Genomic DNA, 24,967 nt, shown 5'->3' with positions numbered 1-24,967 from the left:
TTGGGGCACCAGATCGTCCGGTGCCGCATCGGACAGGTACTGTTCATTGTCCGGTGCGCATTCTGGCGCCTGCTCTGACTCTGCGCGAACTGTCCGCGCACTGTAGCGCTTTTCAGGTTTCCGTTGGAGTCGACCGTTGCGCTGTAGCCGTTGCTCTGCTGGCACACCGGACAGTCCGGTGCTACACGGACAGTCCGGTGAATTATAATGGAGTGACTTTTCTAGAAACCCGAAGGTGAGGAGTTGGAGTTGATCCACCCTGGCGCACCGGACACTGTCCGGTGGCGCATCGGACAGTCCGGTGCGCTAGACCAGGGCAACCTTCGGTTTCTTTGGCTCCTTTCTTTTTTAACCCTAACTTGGACCTTTTTATTAGTTTGTGTTGAACCTTTGACACCTGTATAACTTATAATCTAGAACAAACTAGTTAGTCCAATTATTTGTGTTGGGCAATTCAACCACCAAAATCATTTAGGAAAATGTTTTTCTCTATTTCCCTTTCAGAGAAGACGATAATCCTCGTCGAAGATTTATCTACGTGGGAAATGAAAATGGGAAAAGTGTGCCCTGCGAGCGTCTGTGGGAGTTTTGTTGTCGCAGGGACAGGGATGTAGGGACGAAGGCAGCGGTGGGGTGGGCGGGGCTCGAGCCCCCTACCGCTGTCGAGCCTATGGAGCCCCACTAGAGCCTCTCCTAAGATTTTTAGTGTACACATATAATATAGAATAGACTCTATATTACTGTGATTTAGTTCAGTCCCTCCTATTTTTTTCTTACTCCGTCCTTAAAGGATGGAAAGCTATTCCTCGACGAGAAATTCATCGTTGTCATCCCTTCCCTATCCATGTCCCTCGACGTCATATATTTCGATAAAGTAATAGCTTACAACGATACATAATCCGACAAAAAAATATTAGCGCACAACAATCACCTAACACAACACTAAACTCGGAATCCGGAGCGTCTACTCCTATCATTCGGTTGTTCTTATCCCACTGCCTCCAAAGGCGCATGTGGTGGCAGATAATCGCTTGCCAATGGGGGATCCATGTCCTATATTGTGTTGTAGAAGAATCTGAATGAGCGGTGGAGGCTAGAAAAAGATGAAAAAAATTAAGTGTTAATATAAGATGACAACAAGGAGAACAAGATAGTGCCTGTTGTGGTTTCATCATTAGTTACCTATAAAGAGGCAAATCTTATTTTTATCAAATTAGACATGTGGAAGAAAAACAAATTTAGACCCTTCATAGACGACACACGCAGCTCTTTGAAAGGAGATAAGAAGGGATGAGTTTATTTATTTTACAACAATGTGTTTACCTTTTGGTTAGACACGCGCGTGTTGTATGTGATGTGATCTTTTTCTTTCTTATTTTTCCAATTTAATAACTTTATCTCTTCTATATATACATATTTTGATAGTATTTTTTTATAATTCAAGAAAGTTCGACTTATACATAACTTAAAACTTGTTTCAGGATGAGGAGTAGGGTTGGAAACGAGAGATGAGCCTAGCTCGACTAGGCTCGGTCAACTAATGAGTTAGGCTCGACTCGATTGTATTGAGAGTTCTGAACATATTTTTATCATGTATAAAATAAAAAATATGTACAAAAATCCAATACCATATTTTTAACTATATCTAGCGTTAGATCCAAAAAAAAAGAAAATAAATAATATAGAAATGTAAAAGTGTCATAACATAGCACTACATAATCTGACATGTTTGTGAGTCGGCTCGAACTCGTCCAGACTCAGCTTGCTAAGCGAGCCATAAAATTAATCTTGGTTTAAGCTCATTCAATCTTGTGAACTTCTCCGAGTCGAGAATGAATGGGCCCGAGCCAAGCCTCGATTTTTTTTGAAGCAGATGGAAAGAGTATATTAGAGAAAAGAAGGAAGTAAAAGAAATAAGAAAATAACGATATTGCGTGAAAAGGAACGGGACATAGAAAACGGCCCAGCCGAAGCCCCGTGTGGGTGCGCTCCCCCTAGCCCGGACAATCCCGAACGCCCGGACTGGGCTTACGGCCGGATCGCCGCCGCCATTCACCCTCCCGCTCTCTTTCCCCCTGTCTTTGCGACGACTGGGCTACCGACGCCGACGCCCTCGCAGGTGCGCAGGTCTTCTTCGAGTCCTTCGCCGGCGACGAGCACCCTCTAGTATTTTCCCCTTCTCTTCCCTTCCTGCTTTGCGAAACAGAGCACCCAAACCCAATCCTTAATGCCTACTAACTTCGATTTTTTTTCAATTTTCTGTTCGGTATCCTTACTGGTTCCGCCTCCTGAGTAGAAGGTTGATATCGAGGCGTAGTGATGGTCGTTGTCGTTGGGTCCTTCCATTTGGTGCTAATCTGTCTGGGCGGTGGAACCCCTGGACATTGTTATCGAGCTCAAGTTTAACCCTATCAATTTCAGGTCGAGTACTCGAGTGTGTGCTGTTGCTCTTTGTATACTTCCATCTGGTGTTAATCTGTATGGTACTGGAATCTCTGAGCCTCTGAAGTTGGTTTTTCTTGCATAAGTTTAACTGCAACGATCTGAGATTGAGTGACATTTTTGGTTTCTGCATGTATGCTATTATTGTAGTTTCATATCATCTTCAGTGACGATATGGCAGCCAGGAAAGTAGCAGAAAAAGTTGCGGCTTTTTTTATTCCGGTGTTTTTTTTAACCTTGTCCCTTGTTTTTATCATTTAGGTTTCTGGCACCTACTCATTCTGAATGGCGGACCTTACAGACATCGGTTGCTGCTGTTGCTTTAGCTTTTTAAGGAAGCCCAGTGTACCTGTATGTGAACATCAGGATGCTGATGGCATGTTAACTGAAGATTTACTGAAGCGTCAATCAGCTGAAGATCATGATGGAAGTTTCTACACTGGAGATGATCCTGGGGATGATCTTGATAGAAGCTTCTACAATGGAGATGATCATGATAGAAGCTTCTACGATAGAGATGATTCTGACTATCTTGACGGAAGTGATGATGGACCATCAAGGAAGAGTTCTGAAGATATTATACAGTTAAGAGCTCAAAATGGCTTTGCATGTAGAGAGGTCCCAGTTAAAGAGACTAAAAAAGTATTTCGCTCAGAGGTAGCTCTTTAAGGTTTCAGTTTTTTGTCCACCTGTCTCTTTACTTGCATTTCCATATTTGATTTGAAACAATGTCTATTTAGATTCCACCTAATCTTGCCCACTGTATGCATGGGCTAGTCCAACTTCTCATAAGAACCTGGCGTATATCATATAAAAAACTAGACCAACTTATGAGGAACTAGGTGGCATTTCATAAGAAGAAAATAGGCACCCAAACTCACCTCGACGAAAACTTGAACCTGGGAGGCATACATCCACATCCTTGTCCAACTGAGGTAGCTCAGCTTTCTGGCTTATACCATATCAGGCAACTGACATGTCACATCTCCCATTAGTTTTGAATTTTGATGTTAAGTTTGTCTTTTGGAAAAAGAAAGACTTGATCTATCAGAAGGGTCTTTGCGCGCTTAGTATTTGCACATATTCTTGCTAAAAATGAGCTGTTATTCATGTCCATCAGTAGTTATAGAATGCATACTGGCTAAACATTTTTGCCACAAAAACTCAGAGCTGTACATTGTAGCATTCCAACAATTTTGCCCCTCTTCAAGTGAACACTGGTGATGGAGTGTGATAGGTGCATTGTTTTTACATTTTTGGGTGCCGAATAAATTTTGTCTCTCTTGGAACTAAAAGGCTTTGTTATTGTTGTTATTTCAAAACTATAAAGAAGTAATGTGTCTTTTCCGGCATCTTAAACAACCTGTGCATCCTTCTTGTTGCATGATAGGAAAAGCCTGTTTTTACTTCCCCAACAAAATCTCACTTCATATAACATTTGAGAATAATTCCAAAGCATAACTCTGCATTGGTTTCACTGTTCTGATTAACAATCCAAGAGCTTGGTTGGGTTTATTTCCTGCTTAGTTCTAACAACTGGCTTTTGTATGCCAAATGAAGGTAGCAAGTTGTATGAGAGAAGTTAGTTTTTGCAATTTGCATTGAACATTACAATAATGTTGTTACTTTTGACATGTTAAGGATGAAAATGGTAATAAGATGGTCAACCAATATGTCCACTTGGGAAAGATCGGTTCTGGAAGCTACGGAAAAGTGGTAAGGTACCCTGGATATATTGTTTTTTTTTTTCAAATAGATGTTTAGATTCCTTTTGCTTTGCTGCTAAACAGGTTCTGTACAGAAACATTAAAGATGGGAAGCTGTATGCAGTAAAGGTATTGTTTTCTGCTACTCTTGTGTCAGTAGCATACATGTCTTTTTTATGAACCCTTTTCATCATAAGTAGCAATGTTTACAAGTCGGGCGACCAGCTGGTCGAGTGAGAGGGGCGACCAGGCGACTAATCGCGATTAGGGCGACGATTAGTCGACCTAATCGGTCCTGGTCGACCTCTGGTCGTCCTTTAGTTGTCCTATAGATTTAAGGACATATGTATATGTATATAACTATATATTAACTATATAAACACTGCATTTCTGCAATAATATAGGCATAATTAGTAGCAGACTAGCAGTAATTCAGTAAAAGTGTAAAACTGAATCCATCCAAAGTCCAAAGTCCAAACTGAAAGTAATATTGGCATAATTACTTGCAGTAATTCAGTAAAAAGTACTGCATTACCTGCTGGCTGCTACCTAGAGCAGATCAGCATCCAAACAAAAACGATTAATCGCCCAAAACCAAAGTGAAGCCCAGTACTGTAGATGGGCCAAAAACCAGAGTGAATCCCAGAACCAAAACTGCAACGACCAAAAACGACCAGGAAGTGTTCGACCAGACGACTAATCGCCCAGGTCGACGACTAGTCGGACGACTAGGACGACTAGAAACCCTAATCGCGTCGTCCTCCTAATCGCCCTCTTCCAGGCGACCAGCCCGACTAATCGCGATTAATCGCGATTAGTCGGACGACTTGTAAACAGAGATAAGTAGGCTTTCACGATTACATTTTCTTGTTAAATATCACGATTAGCTATTCTCTACTGCTAGGTGGTACCTATTATACTTGTACTTTATTTCTTTGTTTATGATTTGCTTGCTTCAGGAGTTTGTTCAGTCTCACCATTTCCTTTCCTTTGCTCTCAAGTAGTCAAGTCTCAATACTGTTATTGTTAACCCTTGTATATGTGCTGGGTGCATGCGCTAATGTCTCACTTCTGGAATTTTAGCCTCTGTCCTTCTCTTTCAGGTTCTGAATAAGCCATACATGATGAAAGTACATGTTGTACATACAAAAACTGCCATGACAGATGTTCTTCGAGAGGTGAGTGATTTTGTCAGCTTATCTGAATGTGCAATGATTATATTTTTTTAACTGTCACGCATATGCGACCTAGTTCTCTTTTAAAGTTGTTGCACATGCTTTAGATATGCTATCTCTTTAGGATATATCATCCATGAGCTAACCATTCGAAATGCTGTTTGTTGTTATATATGATACTTGGACATGTAACTGTAAGTAACTTTTCAATTGTACCAGAAAATTTTGTTTTGGGATCCCGGATCCCACAATTTATGAACCTTCATTTACTTAACAAAAGAGAAAGGCAGGTCTAGTGCAGTGGTGAGAGCTGTCTCACTGAGTCACCGGGTCATGGGTTCGAAGAGCCTCCCTGTATTTGCGGGGGAAAGGATTGCCTCGGTTTATCCCTTCCCCAGGCCCACTCATGTGGGAGCCTTCAACATTAGGTCTGCCCGTTTACTTAACAAAAAACAACAACTATGAACTACTCTGATCATTAGTATGTGAGGATGCTTACCTCAGATATCAGGAGTGCATTTATATGATATAAAGGCAACCAACAACATTTATTTGCAGTTATAGTACTCTTATGATCGCATCATGAATCGATGTTCCGCAGCTATTGATAAGCAGTTAACTCAGCACTTTTTGTGCAATAGATCCCCATTTATCCTCTGAAGAGAAAATGATCCAGGGGAGTGTGATACAGAATTCATATGTCTTCAGTTTACACGGAAACTATCTGTTTGCTGTCATTGTTAGTTTCTCTTTAGTTTTATCATGAACCTGTTGATTTGTACTTTTGTAGCTTCATTTCCTTCTCAAATTGATGAAATTCAGTCGTAATCTTGACTCAAGCTGCTGTAAGAGGTTAAATAGATACCCTGTTACTAACCTTGGGATTCACAAGGCATAACAAGTACCTATGGACTATAGAATATATATAGGCAGTAGGCCTGGGCCTAAACACCCCCCTCAAACTCAAGGTGGAAGTGGAGGATCTGAAGCATTGAGTTTGATCAAATGAAATTGATGTTGTCCTCTGGTTTGCGCTTTGGTGAAGAAACCTACCAATTGAGATTCTGAGAGGACATATTGAAGATCAATAGTCTTTTGATGATAGTGAGACCGAGTGAACGATGCATCAACACCAATGTGTTTAGTAAGTTTATGCTTCACTGGATCATGGGAAATCTGTATAGCGCCCATGTTATCACATAATAGAAGTGTAGGGGTGTGACAAGAAACACCAAGATCAGCCAGGAGCCATCGCAGCTAAATAATTTCAGCAGCAGCAGTAGCAAGAGCTCGAAGTTCTGCTTCAGTACTAGAACGAGATATTGTTGCTTGCTTCTTGGATTTCTAGGCAATGGAGAGGATCCAAGTAGAATACAATAACATGTAATAGAGTGGCGTTCAATGGGATCACTTGCCCAAGTTGCATCAGAGTAAGTATGAAGCTGAAGTGGGTTATCAAATGCATAGAGTAAACATCTGGATCTTGTCCTGCGTAAATATCTCAGCACACGAAGCAAATGACCATAATGAACTGAGGTAGGTGTGGATACAAATTGGCTTAGAATATGAACAACATGAGCAATATCAGGCCTAGTGATTGTGAGATAAACAAGGCTTCCCACAATATGTCGATATCGAGATGGATCTGCTAGTGGTGTCCCGTCAGTCGGGCGAAGTTGTAAATGAATATCCATTGGTGTCAGAACTGTGCGTGTATCAGTAAGTCCTGAGCGATCAAGAAGATCTTGTATGTACTTGGATTGTGACAGATAAAAACCTTTTGGAGTTTGTTGAAGTTCAATGCCCAAGAAATAGCTAAGAGGTCCCAAATCAGACATATGAAATTCCTTACTAAGATGCTTCTTGACATGAGAAATATGATCTGAATCATCCCATGTAATCAACATATCATCCACATATAATAGAAGTAAAGTGCGGCCTTTTGGAGAGATATGAACAAATAATGCAGGATCATGATCACTAGAAGAAAAACTAGCAGCCGTGATGACAGAAATAAATCTCTCAAACCAAGCACGAGGAGCTTGTTTTAGACCATATAAGGCGCGGCGGAGACAACAAACATGCTATGGGGGAGCATCAACTCTAGGAGAAGGATGCATATAAGCTTCATGCAGGTCACCATTAAGAAAAAACATTTTTGACATCCATCTGAGAGATACTCCAATAATTTGATGTTGCAACAACAATCAAGGTACGAACATTAGTCATATGTGCAACAGGTGCAAATGTCTCATCATAATCAAGTCCTTGAGTCTGTTGAAAACCACGAGCCACAAGACGAGCTTTATATCTCTCAATGGAACCATCAGATTTTGTCTTAACTTTGAAGACCCATTTACATGTGATAGGAACAACCTGCGAGGGTAAAGAAACTATATCCCAAGTACTAGTGCGTTCAAGAGCAGACAATTCGTCGATCATAGCAAGCTGCCACTTAGGTATCCCAGAAGCCTCCTGATAAGTGGAAGGTTCAACAATTGCCACACCAGCTCATAGAAAACCGTAGCGATTTGGAGGTTCAATGGTGCCACGTTCACGATGACGATATCCCTGATTTAACAACATCACGAGACTCAGTATCGTTAGTACAAGAATCTGGAATTGGATCAGTATCAGGACTAGCCGTGGAAATAGAGCGGGAACGATGAATGTAGGTTTGGATGACAGGTGATTTGGAAGAGTAAGGTGAAGATGACGTGGAGGTGGAAGGTGGTGTTATGGGAATGAGGACATCAGATGTGGATGTTGAAGATGATGGTGCAGATGAAAAATCAGGATTGGAAGGAAGACACATGAACGATGTGGACTCTGTTGGGCAATATGAGGATTGAGTGGACTGGTTGTGAAAGAAGGGGCGATTTTCATTAAAACTCACATCTCTAGAAACATGAATACGACGAGGGGATGGATCATAACGACGATAGCCTTTGTGTTCAGGACTGTATCCAATAAAAACACACTCAACAGATTGAGCAGTCAATTTAGTCCGCTCACGTGGTGGTAACAAGACATAACATGTGCATCCAAACACACAAAGGTGATCATAACATGGAGGTGTCCCAAAAAGAACTTCACCAGGTGTTTTGCCAGAAAGTTTGGATGATGGCCGCAGTACCCCAAAAGTGTGAAGGAACAAAAGAAGATATCAAAAGAGTGCGTGCACTCTCAATATTATGACGATGTTTGCGTTCAACAATGCCATTTTGGGCATGGGCACTAGGGCAAGAAAGTTTAGCTAGTGTACCTTCTAAGTTCAATAGCTTGCAAATTTTTTCAGATAATATCACCACTAGAATTAGAACGAATTTTTTTAATAGGTGTAGAAAACTGGGTGTGAACCATACGAGCGAAGGACTTGTAAATAGAGGTCAATTCAGAGCGACATTTCATTAAGTAAATCCAAGTATAACGAGAATGCTCATCAATTAAAATGACATAATATTTATGACCACGCTTTGAAACAAAGGGAGCAAGACCCCAAACATCAGAGTGAATAAGATCAAAAGGTCTAGCAGAATGAGAACCACTAGTAAAATATGGAAGTTGTATTTGTTTTCCAAGGTGACAACCTTTACAATGAAAACTAGACTCAACATATGTAGGGCCTAGACATCCTGACTTTATTAGACTAGACAAACGAGATCCACATAAATGACCAAGGTGATGGTGCCACTGGGCAAAAGACGCAGCAGGTCCCGAAACAACAAGCACATGAGCTAAAGAGGTATGGTATGAAGGAAGACGCAATGTGTCCAAGATTTAGAGGCGAGGAGAAGATTTACGGCGGCAACCAGTCCCAATCACATCCACTGTGCGTCGATCCTGTACAAAACAAGATGAGTCATCAAATCCAACAAAACAATTGTGATCTGTAATTTGGCCCGCTGATAGCAGATCCATTGATAATTTAGGTACAAAGAAAATATTCGGAACAATAAAATTAGGATTTGAAAGAGAACCCTTGTGGGTTACATGACATATTGTACCATCAGCAGTCTGGTAGACGCCAGCCGCGACAGATCAGATGTCACATGAAATGATGCTCTGGAGTCAAGAACCTAAAATGATGACAAAGCACCAACAGATGAAGCAGCAGCAACAACAACTGAGCCTCTAGGAGATGGTCCTGTACCCCGACCTCGAGTAGCACAGCGTGCACGAAAATCAGCCAACTTCTCCGGAAACTTAGCAAAGCGGTTCTCAGATCGATGAGTGATCTTTTTGCAATGCTCACAAGGCTGAGAAGAGGTACTCCTGGGCTTCTGGGCAGCGACCAACACACAGTGAGTACCCACACCAGTAATAGAAGACATAGACTTAAGACGAGTCCCTTAGACAAGTAATTCAGACAATGCCTGAGCCATGGTGAGAGTATCAGAACTCTGAAGCAACCTTGCATGAAGAGAGTCAAATTCAGCTCGAACTCCCATAACAAGTCTGTAGGTAAAGAACTCAATGAATTTATGAGCTGGAAAAGGCACAACTGTCCAAGCAGGCACCATGGAGGTCAATGCACTCATAAGACGATTGAAAGTTGAGTAATATTCATCAATGTACATTTCATGTTGCTCAATATCGTGGGTCTGTTGTATAAGGGTATGTAAAAGAGCACCATTGTCCTTCAGATGAGACCAGATAGCCTTAGCAGTTGTGAATTTGGGCAAGCTCATAATCATAGATGGTTTAGTGCTATTGACCATTGCAGCCATTACCTTGCCATCATTGATTTGCCAAGTCTTGATTGCAGCAGCATTGCTCCTATCAGCTGCTAAAACCGGTGAATCTTCAGTCAAATGGAAAAGTAAACCATGACCTCTCAGTGCAGTCTGAACACAAAATGCCCACTCGGGGTAGTTCTGACCATCAAGCACAATATTGACAACAATAGCAGTGACCGACATATTGGAAGTTTAGAGAACACTGAAGAACAACAAATCTGAGTAAAATCTGGAGTATTGGTACCAAAATCTTGGTGAATGACAGGAGCAATAGAGGAGCAATGGATGGTTCGCGTTGAAGCTGATCTGAGCAGGGAACCTGGTTTGCGTAGAGCTGGCAGAGGCAGCGGCGACGTCGGCAGCAGCCTGGACGACCAGTACGTAGAGGAGGCTGGCGTGGTTGATCTAGAGCCCGCGTGCGAGCAGTGGACAGGCTGCACGTGCAGGCCGATGTGGAGGAGATGGAGGGCACGAGAGCCCGCGACAACGGTCGGTGAGGAGGCCGTGGCCCGTGATGGCGGCCGGTGCCGACCCGCAGCCTAGCCTGCGACGACTGATAAAGGGTTGTGGCGGCGGCCCGAGAGGCACAGACGGCCGCACGAGGCCGCGGCAATGGGCCGCGTGAGGTCGCGGCGATAGGAGGGGGCCGTGACGGTGGCTAAAAAATCAGAAAACCCTAACTCTAACCTGCTTTGTTACCATGTTACTAACCTTGTGATTCACAAGGCATAACAAGTCCCTATGGACTATAGAATATTAGATATAGGCAGTAGGCTTAGGCCTAATGGGCCTTAACATACCCATCGTCAATATGTTGGTGGATCAGGGGTAACTGGTGCTATGATAGCACACTGCATGTGTAGATACAACATTTCCTCGTTTTACATGCTAATAGGCTGCATTTTCTATTGTGTACAGAGTACAGTATTTAATTGCTTGTCCCCTTTCATTATTTGTGCCTTTTCTTGAGACAGGTATCCATAATGAAAATGTTGAACCACCCCAACATTGTAAATCTCGTTGAAGTGATTGATGACCCAAACATGGATAAATTTTACATGGGTATGCAATATGCTCCCACTGTTATATAAACATTTTTTATTGATGGCCCATCACATTTTGCATTCCAGGGATGTTCTCCCAATTATCAGTTACATCTTTTTTTCATTTGCATTTCCAGTTCTTGAGTATGTTGAAGGAAAAATGGTTTGTGATAATGGTTTAGAAGAAGCTACTGCAAGATTTTTTTTGCGAGACATAATATCTGGTCTTTTGTATCTTCACTCCCATGTAAGCTCTCAGTTTTTCATTTCAATAACTAGTTTATCATGATTAATACTGTGCCACGTCAAAGTTTAGTATTTAGAAATACTAATGATATGTGAGATGATCAATATTATGTTTAACATAATTTTGTAGAATCCTGGGATTTTGAAAATTTTGTTCGCACAGATATTTGTTTTTTTGCGATGATTAATTCAAGCAACCTGTTTTCATTCCACAAATCCCCACTCTTTGTAGAGTTGTTTATAAATTATAATTGGTGGCCAAGATGGATAGCAAACTCATCACTTTGTTACAAACATGAATATTTGATAAGATAGATCCGGTACTCGCCCTCCCATAGGAGGCCCTTGGTAAACCCAGATCTATTATTCTTGCTCGGCTTCTAATAACACCCTGCTCTTCCTTATATAGAGGGATAACCCTAACTTAATAGCTAAGCAACTCTAACAAACCCTAGCTGGCCGGAACTGCCACATGCTACAGTACCGCGCGTGAACAGTACTCACGGCTGACCTGGCACTGCGCCGTGGGCCCAGTGTTCGTAACACACTTGCATGCTCATCTCAGTAATCAGGCTTGGTTTTGTGCGAATTGCAATTGCCCATCTTATTTTTTTTCTCAATTAGTATTTCTTGATTTATGAAGGACCTAAAGGTTTCTGCAAGCTACTGCTTACTACATTTAAATAAACTCAATTGACTCCTGGATATGGAAGGATAACTTTGAGATTTCAGTTTCCATAAGCTTAAGCCCAGTGAAGTGACATTTGTTTCATTTTTATGGAAGGATGAACTTTCAAATCTGTCAATGTCCTAGCTCGAGTACTCGGCAAATTATAATCAAGATTTAGGACGATGCCATGGAGCAGAGCTTGGTTTCTGTTGTAGCATAAAGCTCCAGGTTATCAAGCTATATGTTAACCATTTAATCAAAGAAATACTAAGCATTTGATCAATCAATACTCGGTACCAACTGTTACTAACCTTAGGATTAACAAATGATGATCAGTCCCTAAGGACTATCTGATATATATAGGCTATAGGCCTGGGCCTAATGGGCCTTAACACCCCTCCTCAAACTCAATGTGGAGAAGGAGGATCTGAAGCGTTGAGTTTGATCAAGTGAAATTGATGTTGTGCTCTTGTTTGTGCTTTGGTAAAGAAATCTGCCAATTGAGATTCTGAGGGTACTATTGAAGGTCAATAGTCTTCTGCTGACAATGAGACCGAGTAAATGATGCATCGACACCAATGTGTTTAGTAAGTTCATGCTTCACAGGATCATGAGAAATCTGTATAGCACTCATGTTATCACATAATAGAGGTGTAGGAGTGTCACAAGAAACACCAAGGTCAGCCAAAAGCCAGCGCAGCCAAATGATTCAGCAGTAGTAGTCGCAAGAGCCCGAAGTTCGGCTTCAGCACTAGAACGAGATATGGCCGCTTGCTTCTTGGATTTCCAGGCAATAGGAGAGGATCCAAGAAGAATACAGTAACCTGTAGTAGAACAACGGTCAACAGGGTCACTTGCCCAAGTGGCATCAGAATACACATGTAGCTGAAGAGGACTAGCAGAATCATAGAGTAAACATCTTGATTGTGTCCCACGTAAGTATCGAAGCACACGAAGCAAGTGACCATAATGAACTGAGGTTGGTTTGGATACAAATTGGCTCAACATATGAACAACATGAGCAATATCAGGTCTGGTGATGGTGAGATAAACAAGACTACCCACAATATGACGATACCGAGTGGGGTCTGCTAGAGGTGTCCCATCCTGCGGTCGAAGTTTTAAATGAATATCCATTGGTGTTGCAACTGTCCGAGTATCAGTAATTCCAGATCGATCGAGAAGATCTTGTATATACTTGGATTGAGACAGATAAGAACCTTTTGAAGTCTGCTGAACTTCAATACCCAAGAAATAGCTAAGTGGACCCAAATCAGACATCTGAAATTCCTTACTAAGATGCTGCTTGACATGAGAAATGTGTTCTGAGTTGTCACCTGTAATCAACATATCATCCACATATAATAGAAGTAAAGTGCGCCCTTTTGGAGAGACATGAACAAACAATGCAGGATCATGTTCACTAGAAGAGAAACCAGCAGCTGTGATGACAGAGATGAACCGCTCAAACCAAGCACGAGGGGCTTGTTTCAGCCCATACAAAGCGCGACGAAGACGACAAACGTGTCCTGAGGGAGTATCAACCCCCGGAGGAGGATTCATATACACTTCTTCACGTAGATCACCATTGAGAAAAGCATTCTTGACATCCATCTGGAAGATAGTCCAAGAAGATGAGGCTGCAACTGCAATCAAGGTTCGAACAATAGTCATATGTGCAACAGGAGCAAAAGTCTCATCATAATCAAGGCCTTGAGTCTGTTGGAAACCACGAGCCACAAGACGAGCTTTATACCTCTCAATGGAACCATATGATTTTGTCTTAATTTTGAAGACCCATTTGCATGTAATAGGAACAACATGTGAGGGTAAAGGAACGATATCCCATGTACCAGTGCGTTCAAGAGCAGCCAATTCATCAATCATAGCTAGCTGCCACTCAAGAATCCCTATTGTGATGACTCAATCAGAGCGATCCTGTACAAAACAAGATGAGTCATCAAATCCAACAAAACAATTGTGATCGGTAATTTGACCAACTGATAGTAGATCCATGGATAACTGAGGTACAAAAAATATATTTGGGACGATAAAATTTGAATCAGAAAGAGAACCCTTGTGGGTGACATGACATAATGTACCATCAGCAGTCTGAACAGAAGTACTGATAGTCGCCTAGAGGGGGGGAGTGAATAGGGCGAAACTGAAATTTACAAATATAAACACAACTACAAGCCGAGTTAGCGTTAGAAATAGAAACGAGTCCGCGAGAGAGGGTGCAAAACAAATCGCAGGCAAATGAAGAGTGTGACACGCGGATTTGTTTTACCGAGGTTCGGTTCTTGCAAACCTACTCCCCGTTGAGGAGGCCACAAAGGCCGGGTCTCTTTCAACCCTTCCCTCTCTCAAACGGTCCCTCGGACCGAGTGAGCTTTCTCTTCTTAATCACTTGGAACACAAGGTTCCTACAAGGATCACCACAAGATTGGTGTCTCTTGCCTCAATCACAAGTGAGTTTGATCGCAATGGAAGAATCAAGAAAGCACGATTGAAAAAGCCAAGCGACAAGAGCGACAAATAACACACGGATCACTTTCTCTCTCAAGTCACTAATCACTAATGATCTCTTTTCTCAATTGTGAAACTTGGAGAGATGGAGGCTTTGAATGTGTCTTGGAATGGATTGCTAGCTCTTGTATTGAATGTTGAAGGTTGGAATGCTTGGATGAAGTGAATGGAGGTGGTTGGGGTTGTATTTATAGCCACCAACCACTTCCTAGCCGTTGCTCCATTCTGCTGAGCGCGGACGGTCCGCGTGCCAGGTCCGGACGGTCCGCCCCTGTAGATCAACGGCTGAAAACGCAACGGTCAACAGTAACGGCTATATCAACGGCTATATAGCATTTAATGCGTCGTCAGATGTCAGATAAAGCCAGTCGCGGACGGTCCGCCCGCCTGGCCCGGACGGTCCGCGAGGCCGCTATAATTCATTTCTCCGAACCCGTCACCTTCGGGTTTTTCGGTTTCTCACCTACCGGACGGTCCGCACCTGAGGCCGGACGGTCCGCGCGAGGGCTCGGACGGTCCGCGCGAGGGCTCGGACGGTCCTTGCTTTTCCTCCGGACGGTCCGTAGTGGACACTTGTATTTTTGCATTGGTTCTGTCCGAAGGGTATCCTGGTGTCGCGGACGGTCCGCCGTAGAGGACCGGACGGTCCGCGCTTGGCCTGTTTTTCCAAAAAGCTTCTCCTGTCCGGAATAATCTACGGTATTCCGGACAGTCGATTTAGTACAGTTATAGATGAACCTTTGGCACCTGTAGAACATATAATCTAGAGCAAACTAGTTAGTCCAACAATTTGTGTTGGGCAATTCAACCACCAAAATTATTTAGGAACTAGGTGTAAGCCTAATTCCCTTTCAAGTACCCTCGGTGACAGGTGTAGTAGTCGCCAGCCGTGACTGATCAGATGTCACATGAAATGAAGCTCCAGAATCAAGAACCCAAGATGATGACAAAGCACCAGCAGATGAAGTAGCAGCCACTGCAACTGAGCCTCTAGGAGATGGTCCTGTTCCACGACCACGAGTAGCACGACGAACACGAAAATCAGCCAGCTTCTCTGGAAACTTAGCGAAGCAGTTCTCAGATCGATGAGTGGTCTTTTTGCAATGTTCACAAGGCGGAAAAGAAGTGTTTCTGGACTTCTGAGCAGCAGCCAACACACTGTGAGAACTCACACCAGTAATAGAAGACATGGACTTAAGACGAGTCTCTTTAGCAAGTAATTCAAATAACGCCTGAGTCATGGTGAGAGTATCAGAACTGTGAAGCAGCCTTGCATGTAGAGTATCAAATTCAGATCGAACTCCCATAACAAATCTGTATGTGAAAAACTTCTCAATAAACTTGTGGGCTGGGCAAGGCACAGTTGCACAAGCAGGCACCATGGAAGTCAAGGCATTCATAAGACGATCAAAGGCTGAATAGTATTAATCAATGGACATATCATGTTGCTCAATGACATGAGTCTGTTGCATAAGGGTATGTAAAAGAGCACCACTGTCCTAAACAAACCGGTCCTTCAGATGTGACCAGATAGTCTTAGCAGTGGTGAATTTAGACAGACTCATAATCATGGTTGGTTTAGTGCTATTGACCATTGCAGCCATTACCTTGCCATCATTGATCTGCCAAGTCTTGATTGCAGCAACATTGCTTCTATCGGCTGCTAGGACTGGTGAATCTTCAGTCAAATGAAATAGTAAACCATGACCTCTTAATGCAGTCTGAACACAGGAAGCCCATTCGGGATAATTCTGACCATCAAGCATAATATTGACAACAATAGCATTGGTCGACATAATGAAGAGCAAGAGAACAGTCAGAGAATACCAAAATTCCTGGCAAGAAGCCTGAATAAAGCTGACTCCCAGCAGATCAGCACAAGAGGCAGGCTAATTCTGGACTGATCGGAGGTGACCACGTCGCCGAATCAGATCTGGGCGAGGTGACCGCGTTGGTGCGGCGGACAGATCTGCGCAGGGTTGGTGCAGAGGACAGCTGGCAGACGGATCTGCGCAGGGAAGTGATCTGCGACGTCCAGGGGAGGGATCTGCGACGTCCCAGCAGGCAGCAGGCGAGCAGAGGACTCTGGCTCGTGGGCAGCCGGATCGGAGCAGAGGAGTGCGCGGCGCCTCGCGTGCAGGAGCGGCCGGATCTGGCGAGGGCGCGGCGCCTCGCGCGCAGTAGTGGCCGGATCTGGCGAGCGCGCGGCGCGCAGAGAGGCGAGGACGACCCAGCAGCGACCCCGGGCGGCCGATCCTGGCGAGCACGCGGCACCTCGCGCGCAGGGGCGGCCGGATCGGAGCAGGGGAGCGCACGGCGAGCGCGCGGGATCGACGACGGACGGGCGGGCGCGCGGCACCTCGCGCGCAGATGGGAGGAGCGCGCGGCGAGTGCGCGGGGTGGACGGCTGACGGGAGGAAAAGCGACGGCGGCGGGAAAAAGAAAATCCGCGGCCGCGACGGCAGCCGGGAGGGACGCGGCTGCGATGGCAGCCGGGAGGGAGGTGGAGGTCCGGTGGAAGGGCTGCGACGGCAGCGGGAGGAAGACCGCGACGGCGGCTAGAAGATTTGAGAAACCCTAGTCGTAACCTCCTCTGATAACATGTTACTAACCTTAGGATTAACAAATGATGATCAGTCCCTAAGGACTATCTGATGTATATAGGCTATAGGCCTGGGCCTAATGGGCCTTAACACCAACTACCAAGAAATCAATAGATTCAATACTTAATGTAATGCTACTCTATTCCAGTTCCACAGTAGACAGGACACAGCCATCAGTTCTCTACTCCTCTCATCCTCCTTCCTTAGTCCTTCCTGCTGAGTCTTGAGCGGTGCTGAGCGATGAGCAGAGCAGCGAGTAGAGTGGAGCGGAGCCGCTGACCGGAGTGGCGAGCGGACGGGGAAGGGGAGGCAGAGGATTATCGATGGAAGCTCCAATGGTGGAGAAGCTGCAAGCGGCGGCGGCAGACTAGGGTTTGTCCACGGCGCGAAGTTCACACAGTCGTTCAATTTATTCCAAAATACTACCTGTTCAGTTCACCTAGTCCACGCTAGTTGTTCGCCATGGTGCCCAGTCCGACGCCTAAGCATTCTCGCCGCGACGCCTAGCCTTCCAAGCGGCCACCGCACTGGCTTTAGGCGAGGCGTCGAGCCATGGCGAGTTCGGATGGGCGCTTGGACACCTAGTTGGTGGCTAGGCGACGCCGTAATAACACTGCTGTGTACATGAATTTAATTCAAGTAAGAATGATGTTTCCACTCTCAAATATTGTTTCCTAGATCTCAACCCTCCCAAGGCTATTGAAGTGCAGTTATTCAATGTCAAAGCATAAAATACAGTTTCCTTTTGGTTCAAGGCACAACCTGTTTTCTCCACCAACAAAAGGATAAAATACAGTTTTCTTTTGCTGTTTGCCTCCTCTCGTTTCGTGCTGTTTTTCATGCACAGGAGGAGGCTGGGCCACTGCTCAATAGGAGGTTGGTGGGTCTGTTTGTTCTACCTTTTGGGCTTTGTACTTTAGTCCATTTTAGACTCTTTTCTTCTCTTAATTTAATGATGCACAACTCTCCTGGGCGTTGAAGAAAAAGAAAAAAAACCCAACAAAAGGAGCTTTGGTTGTTATTAAAACTATATACATCTAAAGCATTCGATTTGGTGTCTTGGAGTTTTCTTTTGGACATTGTCAACCATTTCGGGGGCATGTTGGCGTAACATGATTTGCAATCTGTTTGCCACATCATCAACAATGTCCTTCTCAATGGTGAGCCGGATGTTACGGATGTTATTGATTTGGGTTATGGATGTGGTGATTCGGTGTTTGCAAAGGCAGAGAATGGATTGCTAAAACTTCTATCCAGGAGGCGAGTGAGCCACCAGGTTTCAATGTATTCCCATGGTGTGGTCTTTAGTTTTGAAGTCTTCCCAGTGAGGATCTTGAGAAGGCAAAACATTTTTTTGTGCGTTGACGCAATGTCAGGGCTCAAAACTAACATCCTTAAGTGCTCAGCCATCACTATCAATGTACTTAAACATATACTGACATTGTGCATGAATTCATGTCTTGTACTCTTGTGGATTTTCCTTGCACATATCTGGGCCTCCTTGGGTTGCCAATTGACTTCCAGATTGGAAAGCCGCACCTATTCACCCTGCTGGTATTGCTGTGTTGTTAAGGCTGTACTCACATCTATCTAAGAAGGCGATTTTTTTTTGTGGAGTTAGCAGGGCTGGACACACTATTTTGAGATTCTCAGCGGGGGACTAAGAATTAAATGTCTTTGGATTCAGAAGACTGAACCTGATTAGTCCTGGGCTATTTTTGGCACATCAGTACCTGGTAACGCAGTGGTAGTGTCCTCTATCTTGGTCATGACCGAGGTCAGTAATGGGGAAACCACTAATTTTTTGACTTGACAGAAGTTATTGGGTTAGTCATTGGAAAACCATGCACCTAGTATTTTTTATCTGATATCCAAAGGTATTTCAAGGAAGATAATTGTTAGGGAGGCATTGTTGGATAATACTTGGACCAGAGATATATGAGGGACTGTTACAGTACAAGTTCTGGAGGAATTAGTTTCAGATTTTGGAGATTTCGGAGTGGAACTGCAAGATCTTAAAGAAGCACATCTGGTTGGCTTCTGCATCAGACACCACCAAGCACCAAGTAAGATTTTTTGCAAAGACTGGAAATCTTGGACACAAAGTCAAATATTTCATTTGGTTAGCCTGTTGTAACACCCCGTCCACTCTCGGACCGGCAGTACTTACTCCTGTCAGCTCTCTAGAATCATATATTGTCCCCACAGATCAACACGAGTCTTTTGTGCACACGAGAAAATTTTCCGGTCGGTCACCCATCCCAAATTGCTCCAAGCCAAGCACGCTTAACATGGAGGTTCTTTCGAGATAGGCTTTCGAAAGAAAAAGATGCACCTTGTTGATATGAGTACTCTATTAATTCATCATCCCCGGGACCAGGATATCACACTTGTCATAACCGCTGCTGGACTTCTTACAATTTTATTGCCTTGAGCGCCGAGGCTTGCCTGAAACCACCAAGCTGTTTGTGCTCTCTTTGTGATCAGGTGGGTGAGACAATTACAACTTTGCTAGTCGACCGTGCCTTTGATAAATAAATTTGGATGGAGATATTACAATCCATGGATCTGGTCCAGGTGGCGCCTGTAGGCCAAAATCAATTTTCCTTCCAAAATTGGTAGTTTGTGGTTATGCTATTGTTCTTTCGGAAACATCGTAAGGTTGCGAGCGCATGCCAATAGACAGTTGGTCAAAGATGTGCTCCCTAATTTTCAGTGGATCTCCGATGTGAATGGGGCAATTTCAGTTAGAGTCATTGCTGAATTCTTGGAGCTCTGTGAAGTGCTTGATGCAGTTGAGCTCCAACCTGGAATAAGGGATCGCCACTTATGGAAATTCAGCGCTTCAGGGGAGTATACAACTAGTTCTGCTTATAAAGCTCTCTTCCTTGGTTCGGTTCAGTTCGAACCAGCAGAACGTGTGTGGAAATCTTGGGCTCCTGGCAAGTGCAAGTTCTTTATATGGCTTGTGGAACATAATAGGTGCTGGACTGCTGACAGGCTTATAAAAAGAGGACTAGACCGACCTGAGCAGTGCCCCCTGTGCGACCAAGAGGCTGAAACCATGAATCATTTGCTGGTCAAATGTGTTTTTGCCAAGCAGTTCTGGTTTCAGTTCCTTAGTTTAGTGGGGCTGCAGGTTCTATGTCCAGTTCAGGAGGATTCCTTTGAGTCGTGGTGGAAGTCTAGCAGCTCTCGGGCATCTGATTTATTGAGAAAAGGTTTTAATTCTCTAGTGATCCTAGGTGCTTGGACCATTTGGAAGCATAGGAATAGATGTGTTTTTGATGGTTGTAATCCCAGCCTGGTCACTGCCCTTAGAGTGGCTAGGGAAGAGGCGGTGCTATGGTCCTTGACTGGAGCCAAGGCTCTGTCCTTCCTCCAAGTTGATGAGTTGCTAGCTTAGATCAGTGTTGTGGGTCGTGTTTCCTCCTTGATAGTCGGTGATCCTTAGTTAGTTTATAAGTGGTGTGTGTGTGTTCTGTACCGGGATTCTATCCCCCTCTCTTTTCTTTCTATTAATGCAACGATACGCAGCTCTCCTGCGTATTCCAGAAAAAAATTCTAAGGTCAGGTACCAAGAGATCAAAGAGGACTCCACTTTTCGGTATTCTTCAGGGACCTCTGAGTTGGAGTCTCTTTGGTGCTGATCTTCATTTGGTTTGTCGTGGCGTGCTTGTAATCTTTTCTTGTGTCTTGAGTGTGAGCGCACATGTGTTGGCATGTGTTCTGTCTTCTATCTGAGTGTTATGATCCCTCTGGGCCTGTTTTTTTATCTTAATATAATGACAAGCAATTGTTCTGCCAGTTCGAGAAAAGAAAAGTCTCATCTCAATCATGTAATACCATAATTCAAATAACACCCTTTGGCCATTCCCCTGCATCGTAGCAACCTTGATATAAACCAGGTTTCCTGGAATCCTGGTCCACATCAGGACAATGGCACTAAACTCGCAACCATGGTTCACAATTGTGCTTACCTAGAAAAGCAAATTCAACAGTTCCCAGATTTCCAGTTGATGATTCTCTACCCCATTTTATGACATATTTTTTTTGTTATGCAGTTTGCAGTATGCTGTCTGCTTCCATTGATTGGGAGAGTAATATTTTTTTTTTGTACACAGAATGTTATTCATGGTGATATCAAGCCAGACAATCTCTTGGTTACCAGTACCGGCAACGTGAAGATCGGGGATTTCAGTGTTAGCCAGGTTTTTGAGGTGGTTTCTTTAGTCCTGTAACTTGTGTATTTTATTGATTTTTTCTTGTCTGGAAACATTGTTTTTTCAGCTGATTGATCCCACCCTTGAAAGAGATAAATGCCTCTTTCTATTATTGATAATCGCTCTTGCTTTGATAAAAAAATGGCTCTCTAGATTCATAGTTTCTCAAACCAGGTTTATATTGATGCAAACTAATTTAAAATATAATCTTTGCTCCCTGCCCACATGAGGAGTTTTAAGATAACTTGAGTTGGAAACAAGCTAAGATGCCTTCTTGTTCTTCATTGGAAGTATATGTCCATTGTTAAGTAGGCAGGCCCACAAATTTGGATGAAGCTGTGACTAACCTTGATTAGGCGAGATGAGAGATAGCACCATTGATGTCAAAGCACTCATCAGGCGATCAAAGGCTGAGTAGTACTCATCAATACTCATATCATTTTGCTCAATAACATGTGTCTGCTGCATGAGAGTGTGTAATAGAGCACCACTGTCCTGAACAAAACGCTCCTTCAAATGAGACTAGATGGCTTTAGCAGTTTTGAATTTAGACAAACTCATAATCATAGATGGTTTGACGCTGTTCACCATAGCAGCCATCACTTTACCATCATTAAGCTGCCATGTTTTGATATCATCAGCATTGCGACGATCATCAGCAAGAACAGGTGCCGCATCGGTCAAATGGAAGAGTAATCCATGTCCTCGGAGTGCAGTCTCAACACAGAAAGCCCACTCCGGATAATTTTGACCATCAAGAGTGATATTTACCACAATAGCATTTGTCGCCATATTGAATTGAATCAAAAATCAGGGAGAACAGGAGACCTGAGACCAAACAAACCAGAGCAACCCGACTTGGACGAGTTGACGGGAGTCCTGGGCGCGGAAGCCGAGTTGAACAGTGGCTGGCGGGAGCAGCAACGTCGCAGATCCGCAGCCCTGTCCGCAACGGCGACGGTTGGTGCAGATTTCCGGCGGGAGCAGCGGATCCACGGCCCTGCGCGCAACGGCGGCTGGCGGGAATCCGCAGAACTTGTCCCAGCGGCGGAACGGCGCAGGCAGAAATAGAAATCCGCCCTTGGCGGCAGATCGATGTAGCGGGCGGCGCTCTGCCCCTGGCAGCAGGAGGCGCGCTGCCCCTGGGGAGGACGGCGCTCTGCCCCTGGCAAAGAACCCCCGGCAGAAGGCGCGCTACCACTGGCTGACGGAGGGAGGGAGATCCGCCCCTGGCTGACGGCGGATTGATGAAGAAGGCGGGCCAAGGTCCCTGGCGGCGGACTGCGCGGCCGAGATCCTTGGCGGCGGACGGTGAAGTGAGAGAGGAAGATCCGCCCCTGGCTGACGACGGATCGATGAAGAAGGCTGCGCGGCCGAGCTGGCGGCTGCACGGCCGAGATCCCTGGCGGCGGACGGCAGGCCGAGATCGATCTGGTCCCTGGCGGCAGGATGAAGGAAGGGGGTGGCCGCGGCGGCAGAGGGAAGGGGGTGGCCACGACGGCAGGCCGGAGAGCTGGTCGCGATGGCAGCACAGCGACGGCGCGATAGCGCCAAAAATTTGGATCAGAATCGGGTTTAGATGTAAACCCTAACCCTAACCTGCTCTGTTACCATGTGACTAACCTTGATTAGGCGAGATGAGAGATAAGAACCCCCCTCGGGTACTGTAGCATATATATAGGCATATGGACCTTATGGGCCTTAACAGAAGCTTGTTACAGTCTTTTACTCAAGTAAATGCACTCGAACGCTTCAAAGTAAGTGTGTTTTTTATGGTGAATTCTTCGGGACTATCAAATTTGATATATTGTCATATTGGTGTTTTACTGATATATTAGTACTGTGATACTTATGCGTTTGCAATGTAGGATGATGATGATATGCTTTGGAGATCTCCTGGCACTCCTGTTTTCACTGCCCCGGAGTGCTGTCAAGGTACAACTAGCTTTTGATATTTAGGTTATAAATGCTGCACATAAAACTGGTCCATAGAACCACAAATTAACAAAAAATGGAATAGATCAGAATTTTTCTGCCGTTAATTTAAATTACCATTCTTTGGCTGCTCGGTATAGACTTTCAAAATATGGTGAAGTATCTCGTCCTTTAACTGCAGGTTCAGCCTACCATGGTAGAGCATCTGATACATGGGCAGTTGGTGTAACTTTATATTGTATGGTCTCTGGGCACTATCCATTTCTGGGGGATACATTGCAGGAAACTTATGATAAGGTGCGAAGAAATGTTCCTTTCCTTTTGCTTGAATTACTCTGCGTGAAACTGACTCGGGTGGTTACTCCAAAATAGATTGCCAATGATCCTGTGGAATTACCTGGCGACGTGAATCCCCAACTTGCCGATTTGCTCCTAAGGCTTCTCTGCAAAGGTGCCTTTTTGGTCGTTATCTCACCCCCTCCTTATGATTCTGATGGCCTGAAGTTTTGTTAGGTCCTCAGTTAACGCATGTCCTTACCATGTCCCTCTTTCCATGTGCTTGATTTGCAGATCCAGGAGATCGCATCACACTGCGTGCTGCGGCTGAGCATCCTTGGGTCGCTGGGGATGAGGGGCCAGTCCCTGAATTCATCTGTAGATGTGGGTTTGGCCGCAGGAAGAGGAATGATGTCCGGGAAGAAGTTCAATAACAAAGCATCCTCGGATGGTCTAATAGGTCTAGCGTAGATAATTGATGATCGGCAAAGCGAAGCCCTGACGATGAGTTCGTTGTTCCGTGTTCCCTGTTTCTAATACGCGCTCGACTGAACATATTTCTTTTTGCTACAGAATATATACTGCGTAACCCTATGCCAGTAAGGCAACGTTTGTCACAGTTTCACGTTGTCAAACGCAGCTTAACGGGTGATGTTTTTTTTTATGATCCGAGAGGAATGGATAAGTGAATTTTTTTTTTGAAAAAAGGTGTATCTTTACGGATGGTCTACGGGTGAAGCTTCCATTTCATATAAGGAGCCATTGGTGAAGCTGTTTTACTGAACGGTTTTTATAACAGCTCAAATTCTCGCTTAACTTTCGTCGAGTTAATCGAGTACTTTTCCTGAGGATAATCCAACACATTTCTTGTTCTTGAGGATAATCCAACACAATTCCTGAGGATAATCCAAGTGTCCAAGACCCCCCCAATTTGCCCGGCAACCACTGAATTTATATGTGACTGTGAAGTCCGCCTGCAGATAAGCGCGGAGAGCTTTTTGAGAGGCTCAGAACAAATGACGAAGGGCAATTCCTCGCTTAACTTCCGTCGAGTTTCCATCATAACAAACGCAAACGGCGTCATGTTGGGCGTTCAGACCTCGACCAAGACAAGTTCGACGTGGCACTGCCACCAATCCAACCGGTACCATTCCAAGCCAGCGGCTAGCCTCGATCGACGAACGGTCGCTGTACGGCTCCGCGCCTCATCATCAGCCCAATCCGTTGATGAGTCGCACCAGCCAGTGGTCCAGTGTGGCAAATGCGTGGCGCACACCTCTTGCCTTGTTGTACCCGTCGTAGCTGTCTCCCCATGTCGGCGAGAAGAAAACCGATGCCCTTGCCGCTGATACCCTTGCCGTTGACAGAAAAAATTCTTCT

General features: G+C 44.5%; 1 protein-coding gene across 8 annotated transcripts; it reads left to right on the top strand.

Moving 5' to 3' along the window:
- Positions 1-1,922: 1,922 nt before the first annotated feature.
- On the top strand, positions 1,923-24,366 carry LOC103646148 (serine/threonine-protein kinase GRIK1). 8 transcript variants are annotated; one of them, XM_020548214.3, is made up of 13 exons: positions 1,923-2,166; positions 2,297-2,421; positions 2,704-3,099; positions 4,084-4,158; positions 4,233-4,277; positions 5,252-5,326; positions 11,037-11,124; positions 11,243-11,352; positions 21,278-21,373; positions 23,245-23,311; positions 23,493-23,608; positions 23,684-23,762; positions 23,882-24,366. In XM_020548214.3, exons 3-13 carry the CDS (start codon positions 2,728-2,730, stop codon positions 24,019-24,021), a joined length of 1,263 nt encoding a protein of 420 aa, XP_020403803.1. In that variant the 5' UTR covers positions 1,923-2,166; positions 2,297-2,421; positions 2,704-2,727; the 3' UTR covers positions 24,022-24,366. The 8 variants fall into 8 exon arrangements, with proteins under 8 accessions (XP_020403803.1, XP_020403809.1, XP_020403808.1 ...); XM_020548218.3 differs by lacking the exon at positions 2,297-2,421 and adding an exon at positions 2,422-2,483 and having other exon boundaries at positions 1,973-2,119; XM_035965213.1 differs by lacking the exon at positions 2,297-2,421 and adding an exon at positions 2,422-2,483 and having other exon boundaries at positions 1,973-2,166.
- Positions 24,367-24,967: the final 601 nt, after the last annotated feature.

The sequence above is a fragment of the Zea mays genome, chromosome 2, assembly GCF_902167145.1.
Source record: "Zea mays cultivar B73 chromosome 2, Zm-B73-REFERENCE-NAM-5.0, whole genome shotgun sequence".
Lineage (NCBI taxonomy): Eukaryota > Viridiplantae > Streptophyta > Magnoliopsida > Poales > Poaceae > Zea > Zea mays.
The sequence above is the reverse complement of the archived record's forward strand: the minus strand, read 5'-3'. Positions and strand labels throughout refer to the sequence as shown.